General features: G+C 39.8%; 1 protein-coding gene across 20 annotated transcripts in view; it reads right to left on the bottom strand.

The window, feature by feature from the left end:
- SNAP91 (synaptosome associated protein 91) overlaps positions 1–26,864 on the bottom strand; it is a 73,181-nt gene that overhangs the window by 14,992 nt on the left and 31,325 nt on the right. For 8 of the 20 annotated variants that reach the window (XR_008465562.1, XM_054196030.1, XM_054196029.1 and 5 more), the window contains 11 exons: positions 25,756–25,797; positions 22,060–22,130; positions 20,638–20,665; positions 18,536–18,645; positions 17,125–17,225; positions 12,119–12,133; positions 11,806–11,976; positions 4,439–4,516; positions 4,260–4,331; positions 3,704–3,787; positions 2,696–2,779 (listed from right to left, as the gene is read on the bottom strand). Coding sequence is in view for 19 of the 20 variants with exons in the window: in XM_054196030.1 (XP_054052005.1) it covers positions 2,696–2,779; positions 3,704–3,787; positions 4,260–4,331; positions 4,439–4,516; positions 11,806–11,976; positions 12,119–12,133; positions 17,125–17,225; positions 18,536–18,645; positions 20,638–20,665; positions 22,060–22,130; positions 25,756–25,797 (856 nt within the window). In the remaining variant the exon portion in view is untranslated. Of the gene's footprint in view, positions 1–2,695; positions 2,780–3,703; positions 3,788–4,259; positions 4,332–4,438; positions 4,517–4,723; positions 4,982–5,491; positions 6,587–11,805; positions 11,977–12,118; positions 12,134–17,124; positions 17,226–18,535; positions 18,646–20,637; positions 20,666–22,059; positions 22,131–25,755; positions 25,798–26,864 lie in introns of those variants that run through there. The other 12 variants (XM_054196035.1, XM_054196036.1, XM_054196037.1 and 9 more) reach the window with 9 other exon arrangements.

Genomic DNA, 26,864 nt, shown 5'->3' with positions numbered 1-26,864 from the left:
ATATTGATTTAGAAGAGATCATCTATTTATATTAAACCCTTATCACTACTTTCTGTCTTTTTACTGAGATAGTTAGTACCGCTCTTGTTTAAGCGGTCAATGAATTCCTTCCTTCGTCTTTCTTTAGTTACCAGTTCAGTGGGGAAGTCAGCTTTCTATTTTCTAATAAAGAAAATTCTGAAGACTTTCTAACCACTTTTTGTTTTTATCCAAACTGCTTTCCATAGCCACAAGGTATATCAGTTACAGCACATATGCAGACGTCTTACACTGACAACAGCACATTTCCCAGCTATGAAATCAAGCATCTGCCAGACATTTAACTAGCAGGCCAGTGTTCAATGTGAAGAACTTGTGCTCAAATTGAGCATCAATTATATCAAATGTTACTGTGAAATCTCAGACACTCTCCCCAAAAACTTTGCTTTCTCAGAGAAAAAAGACTAAACACCAAACACTTAAACACTGGAAGAATAGGACAAGTTTATACACACAGTTGATGCAACCATCAGACTTATTTACACGTCAGGCAGATGCGTATTTTAGAAGTGCCAAGAAGAGACTTGCAACTTATTTGACAGCAGAACACTTAAGACAATGATGTAAAGTAGGTATACTTGTAACATTATGCATATAAACACTTAGTACAACCAAACACTCATAAACCATGAAGGACAAGCCTTCAGCCACCACATGAAATCTGGACAATCTTAAATTCAGAACTAGATTATACTGCAGGCTATACATCTGCCATTATGTAGGGTGAAAAAATGCTTAGCAATATGTTCTGATGTTTACAGACTCTCTGTATCTGCCAAACAGAGAATCAAATCTACCTGGAGCCCTTTTGAATATATATAAGGAAAAAAAATAACATCTTCCATTCACTCCAACCATTTCAGGTCTGCTTGAGTATTTAGACTTATGACATCTCTTTGATAATTTAGGTTTTGATTTAATGTGACTCATCAGATTCAGAGAACATACTGCTGAATTTTAAGTCATCTGGAGCATAATTCCTACCGGAATTTAAGCTTAGTTCCAGATAAGGACATAAAATATTTTGTATCGTGATGTTTGCATAAGCAGGACTAGCTTTTTCCCAACAACATCTTTGCGCCCAGTCCCTTGATATCGCACACAATGCAAATGACTGGTACATTTCAGAATCTACTAGTTAAAGCCTGATCTCTAGCCTTAAGCTATGCATAAGATAACTAATACAAAGACCTATTGAAGCAAAATTAAAACAAGAGGTCATCTTCTACCTTAAAATCTTGAAGCTGCCTGTACTAAAGCTTTATCATGCATTTAGGCATTATGTCCCACTTTAAGTAGCTGGCTTGCTACTTAAAGTAGCACTGGAACCAATTGAGAACTGACATATATGTAATTATTCTTGAGACTACTTCTACCTTCCTGCAGCACAACTAAGTGATGCCCACACTTAGAGCAGGTACCAGCAAAAGTGTCCTCTTCTGAGATGGCTTCAGCATGCAAGCACACACCTGTATCAACTCACAGCACTTAGAGCAGATTACATACTGATGTATCTCATGGTATGTATTTCTTATATGGAGGACCTCTCATGAGCATATAAAGGCAAAACATACACAGGGTTGGACTTCTGATATAGCGTAAGTTGGTATGAGAGCCCTTCGGACATACAGACAGCAACTGATGTACCTAGAGTGGTTAGCAGATGCATAAAGGGCAGACTATCACTCCAGCTCAGAATTAAAGCCACAAAGGTACAACACGAAGCTTACAATCATCTTCGAAGTTTGTGAAGGATAACCTACTGATGAATTATACTGACAAATTCACCTTTCAGAAACATATGGAAAAATAGGCCAAGTCCCCTCCTCAAACCAGAAGAGCATTAGTTTCCTTTAAGCCTGAGGAAGACCTGCTGGGATCCTGTTCTCTACAAACTTCAAACTGGGATGGGGGCAAGTCATAACTGTTTAGCACAATCACTAAAGCCACTGAAATACATGGTGTAGCAGGAATTTTGGAGAGAAGTTCAAACAGAATTCAGCTGAAGCTGCTCACCTGTACGACACAGACTAGAATGGTACTTATTCAACCTTTGAAATAGGTGTCACAGTGATGCCACATTCAGCACTAGCAGAGACCCCATCCCACCCAGTACAAGGAGAGGGTCTCTATCACTTCTATGCCCTTGGGCTCGGAAAAGCTCCCCCCAGCCTCTTCTTGGCTAAATGCAAGACTGCTATCAAGTCATTCATTCTTAATTTTAACATTTAAGCGTGTAACCTGCCTCAATTAAATCAATCGGGAAACAAAGATGAATTAGCAGTAAGGAGTAAGTAGCATAGCCTGCAATATTGCTTAAGTCCTACTCCAGTCAACCAAATAAACTTTAAGTAAACTTTACATAAACACCTCTGTGTTGATAAACAGTGCAGAAAAATAAGGCTTGTGTCGGAGGTAGGAAAGTGAAGAACACGGGAAGAATACAATCTACGAAGTTAACTTGTACTTTGGTATACTGTTATCGTTATAAGTCATTGTAGTTTTAATTTAAGACATCTAAAGTACTAAGAAATCTTGTGAACAAGAATCTTATTCCACTGCAAAAGTCCACTTACACCCAAGGAACATAAAAGATTTCAAAGACCGTTTCTTAGTTTTGCCTTAAAATAACAAGTTTTTAGAAGTTCTTTATTACCAGCAAGTAGGTCTGCAGAAGCTGAGGAACTAGAAGCAGCCTGGGTGGCGGGCTGGGGTTCAGAAGCACTACTTCCAAAAGCATCTAAAGGGAATTCCAGAAAGCATCAAGAAAAAGGTAAAGAGTTCAATATTAAATGCATCAATCCATCACCTATCTTAAACAAAAGACGACAAAAGGATAACCACTTAATTCACCAGAAGTAGAAAATGAAAGTGCTTGGCCACCTTTATTGCAGAGCAGTACCATAGACGCAAAGCTCAGGTGGAAAAAAAGGAGGTGCAACAAACCAGCACTTCAAAAGAAAGCTGTTTTTCTATAGGGAAGAATAGCACTGAAGAAGATCATCATATTACATCAGCGAGGTTCATGAGTCCTTTAGTTGGGCCTCAGAAAACCCATACAAACCTCAGCATTCTAGGCGAGTGGGGTAAGCCCTTTGGAGATGAACACATTGGATGACAGACTGGAGTAATTCCAGCCAGAATTTACTGACTCATTAAGTCTTTTTAGAGGGATGTATCACTGATGTTTGAAAATTCACTACTTCTAAGCCACATTCCTGTTCTACAGCACTTCTAGAGTTGGCTGTGCCCATCCTAATTTCCACCTTGTCAAATCCAACAAAGATCCTGTGATTCAGATACCCAGTTTGAGACAAGTCACCACCAAAACTTCAGCTGCTTTGAGAAACGGAACTGAGAGAAGAATGCGAAAGGTTGCAAAGAAGAAAAGAGCACACAACAGACTTTCACTGGACCTCTGAGGAAGTGCCATACATGCACTGACAGAAGACAGAATGGCAAGTGTCATGACAACAGAACAGCCACACCAACAGCTTATTTGCAGTTCGTTATTGTGCAATACAAAGAACTGGACATGCTAATATTAGCCATGATGCTACATGGAAAAGCTGTGAGAAGGGGAAACCGCCGCTTTAGCCAAGTGCAAAGGTAATTAAAATGAAGTGATTCAACTCTGAAGTGGTGAGGAAAGAAAAATACCCACCACCAAATAGGTCAATCACACCTGAAGAATCCACCTTTGCTGGAGAGGCAGTGGGTAGAGGAGAGGGGGCTGCAAATGCATCCACTGCAGTAAGCATAGGATAAACAATATTTAGTATCAGCAAGGCAAAAATGATAGCTAAATATTTCAAAGCCACATGGGCTCCACCAGTTAGAACCACAGGGTCAGTAAATTCAGGTAACAGTCCTCAGAACTGCAAACAGAAAGCGTTACATTTCTCACACAGCAACTGAAAACCACAGTACTTTAAAGATAGCACTGTTTATTAAGAATTTTGTTATTCTTAGAGGAGGATTTACTCTCTCAACCATCACATTACTTACTCAGCTTCAGTGTCAGCCAGTTCATGTTTGCATCTTCAGCAGCTGCTAATCTTGTGACCAAAGTGTCAAACCCACAACTTAGTATTTCAGCTTAAAGATGTAAATTGACAATGTCTTTTTTTTTTTTTTTTTTTTTACTCTTGAGAAAAAAAAAAAAACAAACTCCAAAAAACCAGAAGTCTGTAGGATGGTCTGTGAAGACAAGCACTTACCAGATAAGAGATCAGCAGTAAGAGAACTCTCAGGCACAGGAGAAGCTCCAGGCGGTGGAGATGAAAAAGCATCTTCCAGAAATGAAAGAAAAACCGAGGAGACATAAGTATAATTCAAGTCAGTTTACACCATTACACAGCATCAAAGCAGCAGAGCACCAGAAGAATTCTCTCTTTACCTGTACCAAAGAGATCTATGCTAGGGGTAGCATCTGGTTTAGGTGCTGCAGGTACATCAGGACCAGACTCAAATAAATCTAAAGCCAAGAACATAACATGTCTTTAACTCATTTTTGAAAGGCAGGACCGAAAGCAGAACTTTCAAGTTTTGCACATCGTATTTGGAGTTAAGAGGCTCTCTGGTTTGAAAGCCTAGCACACAGCATGCATGCAACAACGATTCGCTTGTTCTGTACTCCTGACAGATCAATCCACCAGAATCAAAGAGTTAAAAACAAAATTACCACCAAAGATATCTAGAGCAGGAGGAGCGGAGGTGGTGGCGGTAGCAGAAGTGGTGGCAGTAGTGGTAGTGGCAGTAGCCGTAGTAGCAGTAGCAGCAGCAGCAACAGCAGCAGCTGGAGAAGGAGTTGTTGCAGGAACTGGAGTGGCTGCACTAGTTGTAGGGGTAACTACAGGAACAGCAGTCTCTGTTGGCTTCATAGCAAAGAGGTCCAGCTCAGGAGCAGCCTCTGCACTACCTTCGGATGGGGCAAAGGGGTCTTGTAAAAAGGAGAGGGGAAATATATGTGTATGCATACTTAGGATCAGTGAGGGAGGAAGTCAAGAACAGAGCAACTACAGGCAATGCACATACTGCAAATACACGCACGCACACAGAGGAGGCCACCCCAACGTCTAGTCTAGCCTACTTATCCAGACATGTTACTTATGTTTTTCCAAAATAGACCATCTGAAAGGCTGAGCAGTCTAGGTACTAAGGGGGAGAACTTTCAAAGGGTGTCTGACAAGGCCAAAAAAGGACAGAAATATGACAAAAGAACATCCAGTTTAGCAGGTTACTGCTTACAAAACTCAGCACTGCCAGAATTGTTTATCAGCACTACCAAATTAGCACAAAGTTACCGGGTCTCAGGAACAGGCAGTTTTGTTAAGCATGCTCTTCAGTCTAAGGTTTGTTTTGACCAATTGCAAACACTATAAAATTTTCAGAAAAACACACTGCCATGTAGTTTAAACAAAACAAAAAACCAAAACTTAAAAACCACAACAGCAAAACAAGAGACGATCTAATGACATAAAACCCACCATTTCCTGAACATGCATCAAGAGCTGCGGCTACAGGGGTTGGGGTAGCTGGTGCTGCTGCCCCTTCAGCTGCTGCGGGGGCTTCCCCAGGAGAAGCTGCAAAGGCATCTTGGGTGCAGTTTAAGAACAGAAATTAAAAGGGAAAAAAGGATAAAGAGAAGAAAAATATAGTAAAAGAACCAAGTTAAATTGCACAGGTAGATCCCCTTATACAACATGAATGTTGTTACTCTGACAGCAAGACAAGTCATGCAGCGCAAAACGCTTTGTCTCCCCCAACCCCACACGAGCGTGTTCTAGACAGGGTTTGAAGATGGAGTTTCTTGGGTTGCCCACAGGAAATACAGTGAGTGTAAAAGAAGGCGTTATTCTCATTGTATAAGGGTTCAGAGCAGCATGCTCATGTACTACCCAAAATTAACTAACGAAGAAAGAGCAGAGGTATCGCAGTAAGTTGGTGTTAATAAAGATATTAAAACTTGCATGCTCAAAGCCTGTAATAAATGTGATTAATCTGCAACTGTGAATTTACTTGCATAGTGCTTTGCAGAGTTAAGCGCTGTTACGAATGACAGCCCAATTACATTGGCAGAGATCTGCATCTACCATTTCTAGCTTTTGAGCACAGTCATGCAGCATCTGAGAAATTGAACTTACTTGCTTCTTAACAGTATTCCAATCGGATCTTTCTGAAGCCATAACCTGATGCATAGGTTATATTTACTCAGCTTGCTTCTGACAGATCAGGAATGTTCATCTTAACTACTGGCCAGCCACAGTTTGCCTCTCTTTCTTTGAGCAGCGCCTCTAAGGCCAACCAGTCAAGTCAGGGAAAACAATTGTTTTGGGCTTCTGGAACGACTTGCTCATGAGTCTTCTTTGACTACTTTTTTTGTTTGCCACTTGCTAAGTGTATGTTTGAATTTCAAGCTCTGAACTTTTACAGCGTTTTTCCTGGGCTTAAACCACCATCTGTAGCTCTTAATTCCATGAAGTAGTCCTAATGGGTAGTGCCATTTGAACTATCCTCATAGGCAAGCACTTTCTTCACAAAAAGACTGCGCAATTAAGATTAAATACTTCAAGATGCTCATAAAGGCCATTTTTTTACTGCTACAAAGTTAGCAAGTTAAAAAAAAATAATCTGTTGAGGAATACCACAATTGCACTATCAAACTAGTACAGGAAAAAGCTTAACATGCTTTAACTTGAATGTCAATTTTAAAATGAACACAACCATTTTAAAAACAAGTTTGTGCCGGTTAATCTAAAAAGCTCAGAAGAACATGCATTGAAACTTCAACAGAAGAGACGAAAGCCAATTAGTCTTGTACAATACAATTAAAATGAGTTAGTAGCAAAAAAAGGCCTGCTAATAAGCCATTTCAAATACAATTCTATTTTTCATGTAACATGAACATTTTCATGTTCAACAACAAAACTGGATGGCAGTTGTCTGAGTAAAAAAAAAAAATCGTAATTAGTCAAACATCACAGTATCATATGTATACCAGACACTGGCATATGCCACATAGAAGAAATTCAACACAGAACTGGACTGAAGAGTTTTGAGTGGTACTATTTGAGAATACGCTACGCATATGGTCATGTGTGTTGGGCTTTGCTCTACAGGGCCAGCTTTCAGACGGAGGGTCACCCTGGGATTTTTCAAAAGAACACATTCCTGTCCACACCAGCTTTTAGGCCAACCGCACTGAAGTCAGTCAACACTACTTATAATTACTTCCCAGCATGAAGACTCCAGGTTTCTTATAAAGGGGGATTTCAGAATGCATAGAGTTAGTCACAAGCTCTATGTTGGGAGCACTTCAGCCTTAGAGTAACACCTACTCCCTTCCAGATGTAGAGTATTGAAGTTCTACTTGCAACGGCTGCAGAAATTCAGGTGGGCACAAATTGCTTCCAGCCCACAGATGGAAAGGAACAGCTAGCTTGGCACTAGCTTTATTATTTATTGCCACTTCTGAGTAAGGTTCTAGCTAAACATAATTTTCTTTATAATCATACTTGGGTTAAATGGTAGGTGGGATAAACACCTAAGTTCATAATGGAATCTAAAGGGAAAAATGCCATATTAAGAACCTTAAATATTAGTTACTCTGAGAAGTACAAGAAACCTGTATGAACGTCAAGACAGACCAACCCGAACAGGTGACCCTGCAACTCACAGTTCAAATCAAGGGTGGGTTGTTCTGGGTGGGTGGGGTTTTCTTGTTTGTTTGTGTTTTTAAAGTTAACATATGTCCAGTTCTCTGAAGCTTTTCAAAAGGCTGTGCTGCACCTGCACAGATGTCCTCTGCTAAAATCTAACACCAGATGCAGAAATGGATACAATTAAGTACTGCGTATTTTATTAGTAAAAAAAATAAAAACTGGACTGATTTTATTTTCTTTTTTATTGCTCCATATTTGCAAAGTAACCCTACATTTGCATACCCAGCACTGTAAGAGATCTTCTCCCTTTAAAGCACTTACTAATTTACTCATTTTATGCCACTGCCTTACATTTGTGCATCTTCTGCTTCAAAAGTGAACCTCAAATCAAGTAGCATCAAGTTTATTCTAGAATCAAGTAGCACATGATCCTTACTTGGGTTTACAGACAGCCTGGAAACTGAAAGACATGTTGCTGAAACCTTTGCAAGTTCACACTGCACGGAACATCTATTAGGAATGATAGGTATATATTATATATGGCGTTAACACTTCTATAAAAATAGTTCTTATTGCAATGACATGCAAACAAGCCATTTTAAAGTTCTGAAACACTGAAGCAGTGCTTTGGTACCTTCTGTCTGCAGCAAAATAAATGTTCCTGAAGGATGATAGGTTTAGTTTCATAAATTCAGGCTTTATTTAGATGCCATGGCATCAATACATGACAGAAGTTACTCACACGTGATGACACCGCTGACTTTTAATCATTTAATGTATCGTGCAACATGTAAAATAACCCTAGGGAAGTCAAGTATAGGAAAGATCACAGAACTAAAGTGTACAGGTGAAAAGAATTTTTTTCTGTTTCCAGTTTTTTCCCCATCAGTCATCATCCTTCATTACTTTTTGACATGGAGAATCTGACCTGAGCTAACAAGAAATATTCCACTAGGCTCAGTGCTAGGAAACAATCATAAGAATGATGGTATTTTTTGTTGCCGTTTTTTTTTTTAAATAAGTGCTAGTTTGCTATACTAGCATGCTCTAGCACAGGGGACATTCATTTGCCCTCAGGTGCCAGAAAGTCTTGATCACTTTGCCTTTCGTTTCTTTAAAGGGAAAACCATAGTTCTCCTGCCCGCTTACAGGTCAAGTCATCTGAAAGCCTAAAAACTGACATTTGCCCAGCGCCTGCCATGACTTGTTACTTGCACCGCTTACAGTGTGATCACTCAACAGAATATGACACAAGAGCACAAATTCTACTATGGACTAATTCTATTATGGAGATAACATAGCATTTCAAGATATTTCACCTTTCTTCTATCTTCTTATTCCTCCCTCTCAGGAATGATTCCAGCTGCCATTTGAAAACAGACTCCTCTTGTTTATCTTAGAAACAAGATAAGGAATTCTTCAAGTTGGCCAAGGTAACTGAAAGCTTGCCCATTAATCAGATTGAATTCTTCAAAAAAAAGCTACGCTGGATCAATCCGACATTTCTCATCTGCTTTTTAAGACCATGTTAGAGATGAAGACATAATGCAGAGCTGCTTTTCATCCTGAATACAAAGCTCAGTCACAGACATCATGCAGACTCCTATCAGCTGAAGTACCAACGATGTAGTGCAAGAGAGTAACAGTTAGCAGTCATTCCTGAAAAGTCGCCTCTTCTGCTTCTTCCATCAGCTTGGCTGCCTTTTTCCTGCAGCTTTCAGCTTCCTTTCCCTACCCAGCCACTCCCTGCAGAGTCTTTACATTCTTTCTCCTGAGATCACTGCTCCTGTACCTTCCCCTACCGCACCTCACTGCCAAGGAACCGCGTAAAGCAACTAAAAACTGGCAAGCTGCAGAAAGTTAAGGTGACCCTGAAGACTGGATCTCCAGCAGACCTCAAAGGTCAAATACCTACTTATTAAATACCACACACGGAAGTTAGCAACAGAGTCTGCCCAAACCCTACTGCTTCTTGAACTGTACATAGTCTTAAAGTAACAAGGAATGTTAGTATGGGACCTCACACAGCAGAGGCTTCAGAACAAAAAAGAAACAAAAACCACTGTCAGTAGAGAGATGGAAGTTCAATATGGACTCCAGGATCTTAAAAGGGTTGGGCCTATACGTGCCTTTAAGGCACTGCAAAAGTATCTTCACTGCAGAGTGTGTTTAAAGATTTTTTTTTTTTTCCTTCTTGAGAATTAAAAGTCTTCAAATCCAGAAACCTGATGCTATTGTAAATAATAAAACCTTGCTTCTGCCTGAAGTGTTCTAGGAAAGAGTCAGTATTCATCCAATATACAATCCACTGGAGATTTATAGTATTTGAGCAACAAAGTACACTCTCTTTAAAAGAAGAGATCAAGTCACGAAGTCTGAATTCTGCAAAAGTAAAATTCTTTCCACATTGGAGGATGAAGGCAAATCCACTTCTTAACATGTGCCACTAAATAATCACTCAACATATGCCACTAATGATCAGTTAAATCTCTAGAAACTAAAAGCATCCAGGTAGAAGCCTTTTTTCCAGACACAGAATAGTGGGGCGGGGAGAAGTTTACATCTTGCTGCTGAAGTACTGGAAGAATAGGCAAGGGCAGATGTTGTTCTAATCCTGTTGTAAGTTCACAGTGATTTCTAGTGATTTAACTATCATTTAATTTTTTTCAGTCATATCTATGCTAAATTAGTAATGAAATTTGGAAGTGCTGTATCTAAGACTGGCTCGATCCCATCTACGCACAGAAGACTGACATGCTGTGCATCTGCAGGGGTGCTGAGGAGCACAGGCCTTGGCTTCTGCAACAAGATTCTGAGAGTAACCAACATCAGACCCTCTCTTGCTCCTACTGATGTCCAGAACCGCTGCCCACGACTATTTTAAAATTGCTTAACTGCCTGATCCTGCGGCACTTGGACTATTATTTATCTTTGTAAAAGGAGGGATTAAGTAGCAGGTAGCAGCTGTATTCCTTTCTTACAGTTTTCTCAGCAGTTTTACTGGAGGTGTCTACTGAAGTCAGTCCTAAACAAAACTTCTGAGAACTTTCAGTCTTTACGAAATACCTTTATAGTCTTAACTGTTTATGTACAAGACATACCCAGCACCCCTGTAACTGGAAGTGATAGATAAACACACCTGCACAGAGAATATAGTTGGAATTCAGTTGTGATAGCAAGTAAGTTATTACTGATTCCCGACATCCACTGGCATACTGGAAATATGCATCACAGCGAGAGACAACAAGAAAAACACAGTGGTCAGGTGATCTCAAAACATGTTAGTAGTTGTTCTGTAAATCAGAACGTTTCTCCATTAACCTGGGCTGGTATTGTGCTGAAAAGAAACAATGGTTTCTGACGTGCTGTTGAGAAGCCTCCTGCTCTGTGAGAGTGACAAGAAAGCTGACATCACTCTGGTGGCAACTTATTCTTACTCAAGAGGTTAGATGCTAACATCAGAGGCTAAAAGAGCACAACTAAACTATATGTTTCTTATACATTAGTTGTATAGTTGGCATATACTATTACAAGTGCATTGCCATGTTAATTTACCGTTAATGCTATGCGAAATAAAACCCAGACTCAAGAATGCTGAAATATAGTAATTTCAGCTGGCTCAATACTATGTTTACAGGAAAGATCCAAAATAAACACAATATAGCTGAAGCGTGACATGTAATGAAGGGGCAGGAAGCTGCCACGTCCATCCTCTCCAGTGCAACAACTATGAAAGCACAACCGCTTTCCCCAGAAATTGTAGCACAGTGTATATAGTTATTGAATAATGTGGAAAGAATACCTGCTTACCCCAGTCCGGACCTGAAAAATAACATTCTTAGCTGTTCAACCATGAGGTAACTCAGTCTTAAGTGTATACAGTTTTCGATTCCCACATATTCACAGAGGAGTGTATTAGCTAAAAGCACAGCAAACAAAGAGGTAGTTGGACAGTTTACATCTCCTGTTCCATCTAGCATCCAACACACAAGCACCTCTGGTATAGTTAGTTAAATGAGAGGCCTTGTTACAATAGGTGAAGTCAGTATTGCTTCATCTACCTTATGAGCTGACGCAGAGCAGTAGGAACAACCAGACTAACCTCCAAAGAGATCCACTTCAGCAGTGGCAGCAGTAACGGTTGTAGTTGTAGCGGCGGCAGCCGAAGTAGTTGTAGTATCAGTAGTTGCAGCAGTAGTTGCAGTAGGCTCTGGGGCAAATGGATCTGAAATCTGTGGCTCAGAGGTAACACCGGAAAGTGCAGCCAGATTATCTATATGCAACCATATAATGAAGACCAAACAGGAAAAGTAAGGGGAAGAGGGAGAGAGACCACAATCACTCAACTCCAGAAAGCTGGAGCTTTTAATGAGTCTTAATGCTCAAAAGTCTTAGAAATCAAAAATATTACTCACCCTCTCCCAAGAGGTCTAGTGATTGTCCATTAAAATGACAGCAGAATAAAGAAACAGACCAATTAGTAGAGCTGCCAGACTGAAGATGTTCATTAGCTGCATGTTCATTCTCTAAGTGACATGTCTAGGTTAAACATAATTTCTGCACTTGATTTTGCAACATTCAAGAAGTTATTGTTACGTGACAAAGCTCATTCTGTTCAACAACTCTATTTAAAACAGAACAAGCACGTAAGTTTCACGTATCTTGTAAGTTCCTTAATACCTAATCAGCAAGATGTTCAAACACTGGCAGTATTTAATCACTCCTGTTTTATACAGCTGGTTTTCTTTTCTTGAACTGTAACAGAGAGAACCAACTAGTGGCCTCTAAGTGTTGACAGGAAGGCCTCCTACCTTTCACTACCCCAGGATAAAGCCAAGAATCACTTCTTTAGAAGCTACGCTAGTTCTCTCTTGCATGTAGCTTAGCAGTGTGAGAGTAAGACCAGACACAGGTAGACTTCTCTGAAGTTTAAGAACAACTAACGTCGCCCAAGAATACTGAAAATTTTAAATGCAATTTCCTGGGCCTAACAGCACACAGATTCAAGACTTCCACCAAGTAAAAGCATACATGGGAAGAGTGAGCCCCAATGAACCCCAGTGCTCACACAGAAGCATCGTTAACAGGCACAGCTGCAGCTTATTTAAATGAATGAGCTGTTAGCAGAACATACTCAGATACCAAAGAGAATCTCAAGATAATTCTGCTTAGTTGGAAGTATTTTCTAGACCAAAGCAGTCAAAATCAACATTACAGTCATAAAAAGTAGACAGAATTCAGCTTACTGATCTGCCAGAACAAGCTGTTGTGATCCACCTATCAGCCCTAGAACCCTTCACAAAACTGGCACTAAAACCAGGCTACTCTAGCAAAGCGTAGCTTGCAAATACAGTGTTAAGTTACTTCAGGATACAATAAACGGCATCTCTACTGCCACAAGTATATTCTGAGAGGCAGACAGGCTGTGGTTCTTGTACTTGAGACAACTCTTAACCAAAAAAAACCCCAAAAAACCAACACATAACCACAAAACAAACCAAAGAAAAACCTAGGAGAGCATTTGTGATCCTGAACTTGTGATACAGCAAGCATACTATGTAGAAACAACCACCTCTTAACACTTGCCATGAGAATAAATGATTGACAGCATAAGCAGGTTGCCTCTGTTCCAACTTTAGTTCCTTAGTCAACTCTTTCTAAAGATCCATCACTGCCTTCTAATTTCCTGCACTTTGATGTCCTCTGAGACCAGTCAGATTGAGCACAGGGGAAGCTTTGCTACATAAAAACCAACTATAAGCTATAAAAACCTGTGAAAACTAACCAATTTGGCCTATTACATTTTCATACCACAGTTAGAGTAGTCTGAGCTCAACAACTACCTATTTACTAACCAGTAGCTCAGTGTTGCTCCTGGATTCCTTGTACACAGAACAGGTTCACGGGTGCATCTGATCCACACTGAACAGCGAGCACAGAGTTCAGATGCTTGACCATGGGTCGGTATGTAGGAAGCAAAATGCTCTGAGCAAGCACAGTTCAATCTTTGCAAGTTTGTCTTTATTTTACAATGCTTGTTAAAAAGGCACCAAGAAACCACATGTAGGTATTTTCGTAATTGGTTCCTTGGGAGAGAGCTCTACTTGAGTCTGACTGCACAAGCTGAGGTAAGTCAAAATACTATTCTGAAAGAGTGTAACAGCATATTAAAAATGCAGTACTCCGGTATCTAATTACTGCACACCAGGTAGACATCTCACAGCTAGACTTGAAATAAACAACTGTTGGCAAACTTTTACCTTCTATTAGCTTATTCTTCAGTGCCTTTTTGTTATCCAGTTATGTTATAGTTACAATTATCCAGCATGGCAATCTACACTTACACTTAATACGGGAAGGATTAAAACCAATGCTTTATTGCATAGTAATATTAAAGTAACAATACTAGTAGCAAATCAATGTTCTAAGGCACACTGCAAGGTAGTTCAGAGCAGAAGTTCACATCAATTTGCTTTTACATCCAAGAGTCAGACCGCTTGAGGATGCGGAATTTGACCTAATGTATTTTTTTGTAATACTACAGTCTAGTTTGCCTGCCAAATGTCTATCGATTCACCTTGCGGTATGCTGCAGGCAACTTATTACCCTACCTTGATCATCTCCTGTTATAGTTCATTTGCTAGACAACTTATGTCATATTCAGAAACATACTAGGTATATGACAAAATATACAAGGTACTGTATATATCACTAAATATACAGTGTACTGTACCAAATATACAGTATATGCCAGAATACATAGGATCTACGCTGCCAGTGAGACTGAGAAAGCAGGATCATTTGTTGGTGACATACTCCTGAGCTTTATGTGACATTTAAAGTGCCAGTTTGATGCTGCATCTTGAAGTACCTGTTATCCACATTTTCCTAACTATTCTGAACTGCAGCAATTCTTCCAGCTTCCTTGTCCTACTACTTCTTTCTCATGAGTTCCCACATCAACTTGCTGTGGGCCAGAACAGTTTTGCAGATGAGGAAGAAGCTTAAGTAGCAGGGAGGCACCGGTACACATCCTCCCAAAAGTCTTGGGTGGAAGGAAGGTCATCTTGTCCAGCCTCTTGCTCTGAACAACACAACAGCCAACACCAGATCAGGGCAGTCACGGCTTTGTCTAGTCAGGTTTCAAAAAGTCTCCAGGAATGGAGAGTCTGCTAGCTCACATCGGGGATCTGCTCCAGTACTGCCTTACCCTCCAAGTGAAATAATTTTTTCCTCATGTCCAATCAACCTCTGAAGCGGCAATCTGTTGCTACTACCCTTCACTATAATCAACTATCATTTCCAAGAAAATTTTGGCTCCGCATTGTAACTCCCCTTCAAGTAGTTGTAAGACACTACTAAGAATCCCCTCTTTGCCAGATGACAAAGGCCCAGCTCCCTCAGTCTCCCACCACAGAGATGGGCTGCAGATCCCTGAAGTCCTGGTAGCCCTCTGCCTTAAACAGGAGAGCCCAGAACCGGATGCAGTATTCCTGATGTGGTCCCATCTGCACTAATTAGAAGGCTCTGTAGTACCCATGAGACCATACAATTTATAATGACTACCGGCTTCATCCTGCAGATTTAGTTTAAAGAAGTAATTAAAAAAACCCAACCCTTAACACAGGGCTCAAAGGTTTTCTCATTACCTGATGAAACATAAATGGAAATTTCAGTATTTTCACAACAAAGCCATTCCAGTTCTGAATTTATGCACATCTGACACGGTGTTTTACAATTATGTAAAAGAGTTAAAAGAAGGAAAAAAAAAAAAGCAGGGGGGGGGCCGCAAAAAAGGTAAGACTCTAGTGCAGTAACAGGTCATCATACCTTGACTCTTGCCAGCAGTAAAGAAGACAAACTCGAAGCTTACCAAGTTACCAAAATGCTATTCTGAAAGGTAAGACTGAAGTATACGTGATGAGGTTAGCAATAATCCTGGCCACAGGAAAAGAGTTAGCTGTCCATTTCCATTGTGGAATAAGAGGACGAGATGCATTAATAGTAGTCAATTTTAAAGTTTCCAGTAATTTGGAAGAATAAACACACCTAAGTTCCAAACTGCAAGTGCCTTGCCCAAAAGAACAAAGCAAAACAACACATAAATCAGCTTTCAGTTGTAATACGAATCAATATTTTACAACGTTATTGTCTATTTACTCTGCATAAATGAGTAACTGCTTGAAAAAGGTAGCAGAGAAGCCTGAGCTCTTTCAAACATCTCAAAAGCTTGTGTTCCAGTACTTGGCAATGACAAAGCAAGACAAATAGGACACAATCAAAAACTGCAGAGGTATTAGTCCCAGGCATCCTAGCATAGATGACTCTTTGGTCTCGCTTTCTGAGTAAGATTACGCTTCAGTTAACAAAACTGACACTTCTGAGAAAAAAAAAAAGAATTTCAATTAAACAGATTAAATAGGAATATGCAAAACATGGTCTACATGACAGCCATAGCTATCCTGTCATAATGAAGCGGCTGCGATGTAACATCATCTTTAACGAACTAAAGCTAAGAACAGAAACAGGGAATGCAGAAGCGACTAGTACCCAGTATTATTAGCATTCACAGCAGAGTCAGCATGACTCAGTGTAGCATTCCTGCCGTGACAGGGCTGATGAGTTCATTAAGCTGCCACACAAACGAAGAGCTTTTAAGATTACACCACAGTGGGTTTACAACTGTGTTAAGTTAAATCACATTTACTGGCCTAATTCCTTGCCTTCAGAGGACAGGAGTGAACATCGCCTACATTTATTGCGGTCCTCTTCACATCACCAGCTGCTAGCGCTGCCTGCAACAACAGGCTCGGTTCACCCCAGAGCTCAGATTTCAGAGAGCTGGTTAAGTATTCCTATCTGAAAGGAGTTAGCCCTCTACTTCTATTTTCATATTATTCTAAGCAGACAAGGAAGATTTTAATGAAACACGTTAAGGGTTGTCAGAGGTAATCAAACTTGCAGCAGAACTAATTTGCCACCACTGGCCTTAGATGCATTTTTGTTTTAAAAAAGTATTTTCAATTCTTCCCTACTGGCCTGGGGGCTTTTCTTTACGAACAGAAGAGTTGATTTCTGCCCTCACGTTGCCATAAAGCACACAAGCAGTTCTAGTTCTTCCGTTTTAAAGTGCCTACCCTACCTGTTCACCTTCAGCCATCCCCTGCTTACTTTTAGTCACATAATCCTGGCTCCCCCCAGCTTTGCCGTCAGGCCCTTATAAGCAGCTTATACTATTATGCATATCCCTGGAAAAAAGAGTAGCCTTGCGCTGCGAAGGGATGCCTGGCTGTCAGGTCAGCAGAAGCCTGGGAGTGAGCTGGGGACATCCTGTGCTAGCAGAGAAAGAGCCAGGTTTCAGTTCAGCCAGGCAAGGAGACGGCGACTGCAAGAAGAGATGCTGACAGTGAGGTTTCTCTACCTCCCCATGAAGTGGCTCCAGCGGGAGCTGCTGGAGCCGCCTGCCCAGTACCGGCAAAATCTGGCTGAAGGTCCAGAAGATCACTGGATGGTTTGGTAGAGCTGCCAAGGAAAGGAAGAGAGATATTAAATACTGGAGGAATTTGTCCATTTTAATCAAGGTTTGTTTTTTTTTTTTTTTTTTAAAAAAAAAAAAGCATCACTGGATTGTAGGAATTACCCTTAGTTTGGATGACTGATGAAACCATTGAGAGTGACATTTTTTTCCAGGGTTTAGGATTAGAGCAGTGGCCATAAACACCTCTACTGCATAAGTGGCAAGAATACATTACACCCCAGGACAGGACCTTAACTTACTTCCATTACATGATAATGGCATTGTAACAGATCTGTGACACTTTTACAGTCCTAAAAACCCAAACAAATAAAACAAAAAAACTAACAAAACCACACAAAACCAAAATCCCAGGCAGTCCCTAAGAGCAAATAACCACTGCAACTGAAAACAGCTTCATCCTACTTCAATATTTCATTGGGCCATGTCAGAAGGAAACCTGCATTTCCAGGCAATAAACAGGCATTAGGTAGCAGAGAGTTGGTAAAACTTCTATAGCTTAAGCCAGAGAGATATTTGCTTAGGAAACAAGGTCTTGTTCATTTACAACATTTAAATAATAAACAGTGGAAGATCTTTCTTCAGTGAAGTACTTCGTCTGACATTTAACTGAAGTTAGCCGCGTCTTCAGGATTTGGTTCAAGCTTAGAGCTTTTACACATGTAGAATTCTTTCATCTCCACTCATTACAATGAGCAACAGTGGTGTGCTCTGGTTTTGACTTGAAAGCAAGGTTGAGATTTTTCTCATTGGCCAAGTGTTTATTTTTTATTTTAGCCTCCAAAAGTTCATTATTTTTGTGCCTCATTAACTAATTTGAACAGCAAGAAAAAGGAATTTTAATTCAGCAGTTTTAGAAACAGAATACTGAAGGTCAGCAAAGACTACTTTAGATTTGCACGTTACTTCAGCCTTTTCAATTAAAAGTTTATGTTGGAAATGGTACAACATCGCTACTACACTGAAAGCAAATCAGAGTAGCCACAATTTTATTTTGGTGTTTTTTGTTTTTTGTTTTTTTTTTTTTTGTTTTGTTTTGTTTTTTTTTGTTTTGTTTTGTTTGTTTGTTTTTTGTTTTTTGGGGTTTTTTTGTTTTGTTTTTTTTTTTGTTTTTTATTTTTTGTTAGAGCTCATTTGTGGTCTATGCTGGTAGAATAATGTAGCCAATTCAATACTTATGTACACTATCTGTAAAGTAAGTAAAAGTTTTGCAGGCAACCCTCCTGTTACAAGTGTTACTTCGGCATCTACATCAGGCTCAATAACAATTTTATTTATTTATTTATTTTAAACTTACCTGACTGGAGCAGCTGTAGATGAAGTTGCAAAAAGATCAACTGGAGGAGATGTGTCAATAGTTTTTGCTGGAGTAGAACTAGGAGATGTAACAGTTGTGGCTGGAGAAGACTGGAGAAATATTTTAAATATATGTTCACTATACCAGCATTTCTCCACAAACAACTCATGCACAGATTCACATACTTTAAAAATCCAATTTTGACATCAAGTCTTCTTATCCTGAGCTGTTCTCCCCTTTGGGAAAATTTAAGGAAGGCGAGTTTAAGTTTTCAGAGGGTGGTGGAGTTGAGAAACTCTGAGATGACTCCACCTAGCGATGCCTGGCTCAAGAGGAGATGGCTATTGCAGGTGCTCTGAATGCATGCAGAGACCAGCCTCACAGGAGCTTCAGTCCCTTGGGTTGAAGACTCACCCAACATCTAGGCAACTAACTCAGACATGCGATCCAGAGTTGCCTTACCTGCCTTTTAAAATCCCAATTAAGAACTGTTAGTTACCCTACATGTCAAAGGATTACCAGCAAATTGCAAGAAAATAGTCTGCTCCCCAGAAAACTCTCTCCCTCTTAGTTTTAAGACCATCCTGGAGATGGAAGGAACGAAGTATTTTTGTGGGTTTGTTTCTACATCTGTCAGACCCTTCATTTTGTCCATGGAATGAACTGTTAGTCCATGACGGCACCTTAGTACCTTAATGGTAGAAATGGTGGGAGAAGGGAAGTGGTTAGAAACTAAATTAAAAGTATGTACGCAAACCTTCAGGCTGAAGAGAATTTAAGAGCAATCAGTGCTAACTGTTAAATCATTGGCAAGATATAAAAGACAGCTCAGCCTATGATTTTGCTTCTTTAGCTCCTCCAATTCTGCATTAGGGTACCTCAACTATGTCAAGAACAGACACTCAAGAGAGTATATTGCAACTCTTCCGTTCACTTGAAGACTCAAATTACCTTAAAGAGCGTCAATTTATTTCTAAAAGATACTACGAGCTTTGTTAAAGCACCCCACACAATAGAGAGATCCTTTTCCTAACAAGCGAAACCATGTTCTATGTTTAGCACTGTTCACCATTCTGACGATGTCCAAGAAAGAAGAAGAATGGCAAATTTGAAGTGACTTTCTTCCGAGTCCTGCCACTGCCATCCCATCATCACAACTCTAGCAGGGGATGGGTATAAGCTTTCTAGACTCTCCTCAAGCCTTTACTAATGTTTGAGACGAGGGTCATCCAAATTCTTCATGTATATCGGGGAAGAGGCGATTACTTGAAGTTGTAAGAACACTTTCTGAGCCTTCACATAGTTCTCACCAACTGCTACAGTACCGGACAAGAGTCTGTTGGTTGTTTGTTTGTTTTAAAAAGGGCTTTTTGGAAAGAAATTTCAGAGCTTTCACTAGAATCAGCCATGAAATGTCTCACCCAGATTCAAAGATCTTCATTGAGTTCTTCCTGCACAACACCCTTTAATCAGACACAAAACTACAGCACCTGGTAACGCTTCAGGGATACCAGAAACTACTGTCAGTAACACCACAAAAGCTCATTAGTTTATCTAACACTCAAACTGAGATGTTTTCACTGGCAACTCTCGCTTTAGATTAAGGTGAGCAGTCTCACTAATAAAGGCTAATAATTCTGAAACTAGGTATATCAGATGAAAGTTGTCTTCCTGGCTTTTCACATGAATGTGGTTTTAAAAGTCAGAACTTCCTCCTAAAAAGCTGCAAATGGATTAAAGAGTTTGGAGGAGAAACAGTACAGAGTAAGGAGGAAAAAAAAATAATCAAAAAAAGGAGCTGAGATAAAGATATGTGTATCTTTTAGGCTTTCACAAAGCTTGGCCATCAAATTCTGGCAAAGCTGCTTAGCATCCTGCACTGGTATAAGCACTACAGCCCTTCAGAGCAATGAAGTGCTTTTATGGGGCCATTATTTAAAAAGGCCATTAGAAGACGCAATTTTGTCAGTTAGGTAAGGCCTAGGTAGCGAAGTCTAAAAAGCAGATTAGGAGATGGAAATTTAACTCTTTATGCCCTTAAGATGTTCTAAAGTGTATCATCTGGACAATAATTAACTAGTACAGCAATTTACAGTATTTACCTTGCTCAGAGGAGAAGGAGCACCAGATCTAGGGGGGGGGAAAAAAAAAAAAAAAAAAAAAAAAAAGGTGTTTTCAGATAAGTACACTTTTGGAAACTATGTTTCTGGTCATCAAAACTCCTGCAAAAAGTCCCAAAGCTAAGCATGACAGCTTTCTGAAGGTCTCTACAATTGCATGACCTTCCACTTTCTCAAACTTCCACATGACACTTTAGACAAGGAATGCAAATTTTTTACTTCAGATCTAAAATGAATCTTTTAAGTTAATCGTTAACATGGGATTATTCTGCCTTTTAAATAAGCTCTACTTAATGGAGGAAAGGCAGGTATGCACACAAATGTCCTCCTTTTGGGCCTACAGGAGCCAGTACAAAAAAGTTACTGGGACAAGATGTCACCATATTATAAAGTCATGCAACAGCAGCAGAATAAGACCAATATGTAAGCAGTTATCCAACATAAGCCTTCCGAGGATGTGTCAGTGAATGCTTAAGAGTCTGCTGGTCTTCAAAAGAAAGTGAGAGTTACTTTAAAATAGTGATATTTAAAAGTAAGGAAACAGTTGGAAAGTCCAAGCTGAAAGCTCTCCCACATGCAAGAAAAATCACACTAACACTAATCAACAGAGCCTTAATCTTAAGTTAAATGTATATCAGCGCATTTGTTTACTGTCATTATTATGAGGTATGAAAATACTGCTACATATTTTTAGAGCTGCTTTGGTCTAAGCGATGCAAGGAGGAGTTGAGTTAAAACTGCACCAGCATTGAACTTGCACCCATCCTACAGGTTACTCAAATTGGTTAAGTCCTAGGAGCTGTAGAACTGATTAGAAGACAGCAGTGACCAAAAATAACTTAATGACTATATACGAAAAGGCCATCAACAGTTTAGGTACAATTTAAAGAAGATATCTATTTCTAAGTGTTCAAGCCACCTTAAAAACAATCCCACAACCACGTCTGCATGCAAGCAGTATGTCAGCATAGGTACTTACCCTTCGCTACATTGCAAGGAAAGCAACAGAAAAAGAAAAAACAGGTTTAGCTTAATCCTTCCTAGACTTAGCCATGACAAGTTATCTAGTAAGAAGATGCAAAGCCATTAGAAAACAAATAAATTTTGATGACAAAAGCCTTAGCAGCAGGGCAAAACAGTTCTTTAGGAGTTTTCAGTTAATTTGACTTCATTTTGGAAAGCGTCTAGCTGTTTGGTGTGTTGGTTCCCTCCACCCCCCAGGAAGAAAAAAAAAAAAAAGTTGCAATTAAGATGACTTTGTAAGGGAAAGGAAAAGCCTAGGCTTACCACAGCTTATTTTCCAGCGAAGTGGCAATAAGAGGTTGGGGGAGGCAAACCTAAAGATCAGCTAGTCTCACATTGTTACTATTATACCTTGGTACATGGTACAACATATATACCTACTTGTTGCCAGGTTTTTTTCCTTCCAGTGAGTTTAGATGTTGCTCCAGGGTCTCCATGAGACTGCTAGGAGCCTTGAAAGCAAAGAGAAAGATACACTACTGAACACATTGCATTGACCTAGCGATACTTTTGAAATCCAGCACCATGTTCCCTGTAGTCCACCACGTGCATGCTCATGCTCTTATTTGATTTACACCGCAGTAAGAATAGTGGATTTCCATGCTAGAAGTATTCAGGCAAAGACAGCTTTTGAAAGACAACACTGTGTCCAAATCTGCAGAGAGAAAACATTTAGCTCTACCAAGCAGCACCTGAAGCCTAAATCCAGGATGTGCTGCTGACCATGCTTTGAGTCAGTGTTAAACATCGACAACAGCACAGGCACCCACAGGGTTAATTTTAAGAGCAGTAGGTTCAGGCTCATCCTTTCAGTTTTGCTTTTAGTCTAACCTCCAACACCTCTTTCACGACCAGAGGGTTAGATAACATTTGCAGTCTAAACAAAACAAACCAGAAGTCCTTTCCGATGCCTCCAAAAGCAGCTACCTCTGGTTCAAGATTCCCAACATCACAAAAACCCTATAGCTGTTTCTTCTCAAGATGGTAGCAGGTTACTGAGCCCAGCCGCTAGCTCAAAACTCATACAGATTGCTATTTTAGACATCTACAAAATCTAAGCTTTTTCAGTCCTCCCCGACCTTAGGTTTTATTTTAAGCAACCTTTTTGTCGTCAGGCAACACCCCCAGGCATGCACTTGCTGTTACAATGGTAGACAGGAAAAGTCATAAACGCAAACGACAGTGTGCTCAGCTACTCCAGTATAAAATAGAGTCCAAACAAGGACACTCCTACAAGATCCACAAGCAAGGAGGAAACCCTTGAGAGATAGAGTAGCATATAACAGTCAAATATTTCCATCAGGGTTACCGGTTCATCAGTGGTACAGTCTTTAAACGGGGAATTCTCTTTATCAGTCTCTTTCAGATCAACCACAATTCCTGACAGCAATACCTACAGTGTTTTTCACAAATAATGTCTTTAATTTCAGCATATACATAGGCATCGAAACAGTTAGTTTGTGATGCTTGAAAAGAGACTATCCACTGCTCCTATATGCAGTTTGCTGAAAGCCGTCTGGCTGGCTAAATCAGGTGTTTCAGGATGCTTAGTACCTGCTGGTACCAATGCACGGCTAGGTATACTTTTAGTATCTGCACATTAATTTTGGCATTAAAACTGAGTAGCAAGGTAACTTAACACATGCAGAAATTTAAAATGCTCAAAAAATCCTTAAGTGATGCCCTGAGTTTAAATACGTCCCACATACATACGCAGTGCAGAAGCATCTTAACCATTGCTGCTCTTATAGACATATTTATTCATTTTCAACTAATTTGAGCACTAGAAAGAATCTGGTTAAACACAAGTGAACTGACTTATTTACAAGAATTCTCCAGCAGCAAGAGAAAGATGAGCAAAGGCTCTCATTTGCTAATAAATAAATAAAAGCCAGATTTCTACATATTCAAAAAGGCTATAGCATAAGATAAAAGTTGTGCCCACTTAAACATATAAGCAGAAAGCTATGTTTCAAAAGAAGAAAAAAAAAGCCATTATTTCCTGTTACCAGTTACCTTTACACACTTTAAAGAGCCTTCCAATGTATTATGCACATGTTTCTTAAAAGTCATCAGGGCAATATGAAACTCATCTATCAAACATAATTCACAGAGGAAGCTTCAGAAAATTTCTACCCAGATGCAACAATCTGGAAATTAAGTATTGTCTGGTATCCAATTTGCAACACTGAACACCACTTAATTTCTTCTAGATACTGCTTCAACATTAGACGAAATTATCAGTGAGCATCGTGGTAGAACCTTTGATACGTGTTCCCCACTAGCTGTCTGGGGTATAACTGCCATACTTTAAGAATCGCTAATAAATAAAAATGAGCCAAGCTCTTTAGCTGCCAAGATGCCTCCTCAGCCTCCAAAACATCGCAGCCAAAGTAGAAAGTCCAAAGATGACAGCTATCAACTTGTATTTCAGTGCTGCGATCATTTTTTTTGATTTACAGAGCATGTATACACCTAGAGCATCAACACAACCAACTCTTGGTTGAATACTACTAACATTGCCATGGCTTGCTTTAGGAATACAGGTATACTATTGATATCATATACAATTGTATATTACTTATTAGCTGAAATTCAGTTTTATTATTCACCTTTTGATTATTTCTCACTGAAATACACTGGCTAGGTCTTATACACAAATCTACAGCATGCTGCAGATTAACCTTAGCAAGCGAGTCCCAAGCAGCCTTTGGGAGAACACAGCTATGAGGGATTACTTGAGAAGACCACTGTAGTGGTCAGACAGTTGGACTAGAAGATCATTGTAGATCCCTTCCTCTCAAAGGAACTATCCTATTCTATTCTAAAGCGTTGGTTCATGAGGTGAAAGGGACCCTCCGGTAGCAGTAACTAAGGTGCCACTGAGCAAGCGCGGCACTGACTGATGATGCAGAACAGGACTTGCACAGTCCCAGCAGGCAGCCTTTCCAGCAGGCTGACGCAACACAAGCAGAAAAGAAAAGCACTACTGGAATTTATAAAGCGTATTTCGTTAAGTGAGCTTAAGGTGAGTTCTTCTGATTCAAGGACTTACTTCACGACTGACTGGACCTTGTTAAAAAAAGAGCCCCTGAGGTACAGAGTTCGGTGAACACACTACTTCAGCTATTTCAGAATGGGGTTTGGTATTCCACACGCTGCTAGAGGTCTAAGCTTTCCTCTGCTGAAAGAGTGGCCAGACTTCATAGCCCCATAGCATCTGAAACTCGTAAAGATTAAAACTCTCCACCATCACATCAGGTCTCACTTTCAGAATTTTTAACTGAGTTTTTAACCAAGAAAACCACTATTCTGATGCTCATTTAAACCAGGCTTTCAAGAGGCTTTCAAAAACTACACGTTCATAGGTTATGAACACTTAGGATTTACAACTGTTAAGCAGTTTGGGCTGCTCCCCTGTTCCAATTTTACTGGCATCAAAACTGCCACGAGTAAACTTCAGCATGGATCTCTTCCTCCAAGTAAATATTCTTTTCACATTAAACGTAAAGCCAGGCACCCAGGCCAATTTGCAAGTGATATTGAAAATGGACCAGCACAATAGAATTTAAGCAGCTACAGCATAAGTGAATTTTGATGTTAAAAGTTTTGGTGCATACTGACAGAGAAGTTCAGCAGTCAAATCATAACTTCTGCATTTAAACTTCAAGCTCACCGTACCTAGACCAAGACAGTAGTTCTAGTGCTGCTCTGAATTTCATCTCCAGACCAAGACCGTGTCAGGGAGAGATTATGAAGCAAGTCACATCACAACCTCTATGCAGTCTGTCGTCAAAAATGAACTTGCACTGCAAGCTGCAAAAAATCTGTCCTTTAGCAAGGAAAGAGCAAAACAGTCTACCCTTCAACCACAGGTCAGAAGTCATCGTGCAAGACGTTATTTTAGTTCTAGCAGCTTTCAAAAATAGCTTTGGCCAGTTCTTATTTGCAAGATGGGAGGACTTTAAAATGTTAGGCGGTATGACTTCCTACCAATGTTTAAATTCCTGGTGCGCTTCTTAATTACACAACTTCTAGTTATTACACAGATTCAAAAAGACTACAAGAGAAGCTTACCTGTGTAAGATCAGGGATATCGCCTTTGTCAATTCCAACTTGCTGTGGATATAAAAGAGATAAAACGTAAGTGTGTTACTCCACTGCAGCAAGCACTAATTTTGACTAGAACTGTAGTACGTTCTTCAACCTATAATGCACTTTGTGTTTAGAAAAAGACTACAAACTAGCAAGTGGAGATAGCAGTCCTTCCAGTAGCCACCTTCAACCACCTGCAGCGCTTTTTTTTTTTAATTAAATATCCATTAAAAAAAATAAAAAAAAAGAAAGAAAAAAGGGAGTTTGATTCCACCCTGGTAAAGTTCACGGTCCATACTGCAAGTCAGGCAGGGCTTTCTGGTCATACACTGTTGTTTCAAAGGACAGCATTAGTGAACTGCCAAACACGTACTATCCAGGTTTGGACAACCTGACTACCCTAATGAAGTTCTCTGAAAGTCAGCCAGTGAACAAATCCTAGAAGGCATCACATCAAAATAAAAAAATGCTAAAGCTCAAGTCACTTTGTTGTTCTGCCCTTCTCTCCTAGCATTTCAAACACAGTAAGATGAGGTCTAAGTCTGCAGTCTTCTAGTAGTTGTCCTGTTCTCTCATTATGGCCTGGTTTAGGCAAGTGATATTGCAAATGGACCAGCACAATAGAATTTAAGCAGCTACAGCATAAGTGAATTTTGATGGCTTAGCTTTTGCAGAAGAACAAGCTCTGCTGCACCTACTAATCCTGAAGTACAGTCACTATAATTCCTGTCCTGCAAAGCCGACCTACAGGTGTCTAAAGTACTTCACTCCCTCGAGTTCAACGTTCGTATCAGACGTTCCATTCCATTCAGGAGTCTAGCAGGCTCCTTCATAAATAGTTAAGTAAATTAGCAAAGAAACAAACTTTTTATTCCGTTCATTACTGCTGTCCGTTCCAATGAAGCATGAAACATGGAAAATGTGCATCTTGTGCCAAGGAGCCAACTACCACAAATGAGAGCCTAGCAAAAGAGTTAATTAACCATGTAATATTCATATTATCCACATAAGAGGATGATAACAAGGATCAAAACTAGGAAAATCTCACATTCCGGTTAACTTGCACTTAAGACTTAAAAAGCAGACTTACA

This window comes from Rissa tridactyla, chromosome 3, assembly GCF_028500815.1.
Source record: "Rissa tridactyla isolate bRisTri1 chromosome 3, bRisTri1.patW.cur.20221130, whole genome shotgun sequence".
In the NCBI taxonomy this organism is placed as follows: Eukaryota; Metazoa; Chordata; class Aves; order Charadriiformes; family Laridae; genus Rissa; species Rissa tridactyla.
Note: the sequence above shows the minus strand (reverse complement) of the source record. Positions and strands in the feature narration are given on the sequence as shown.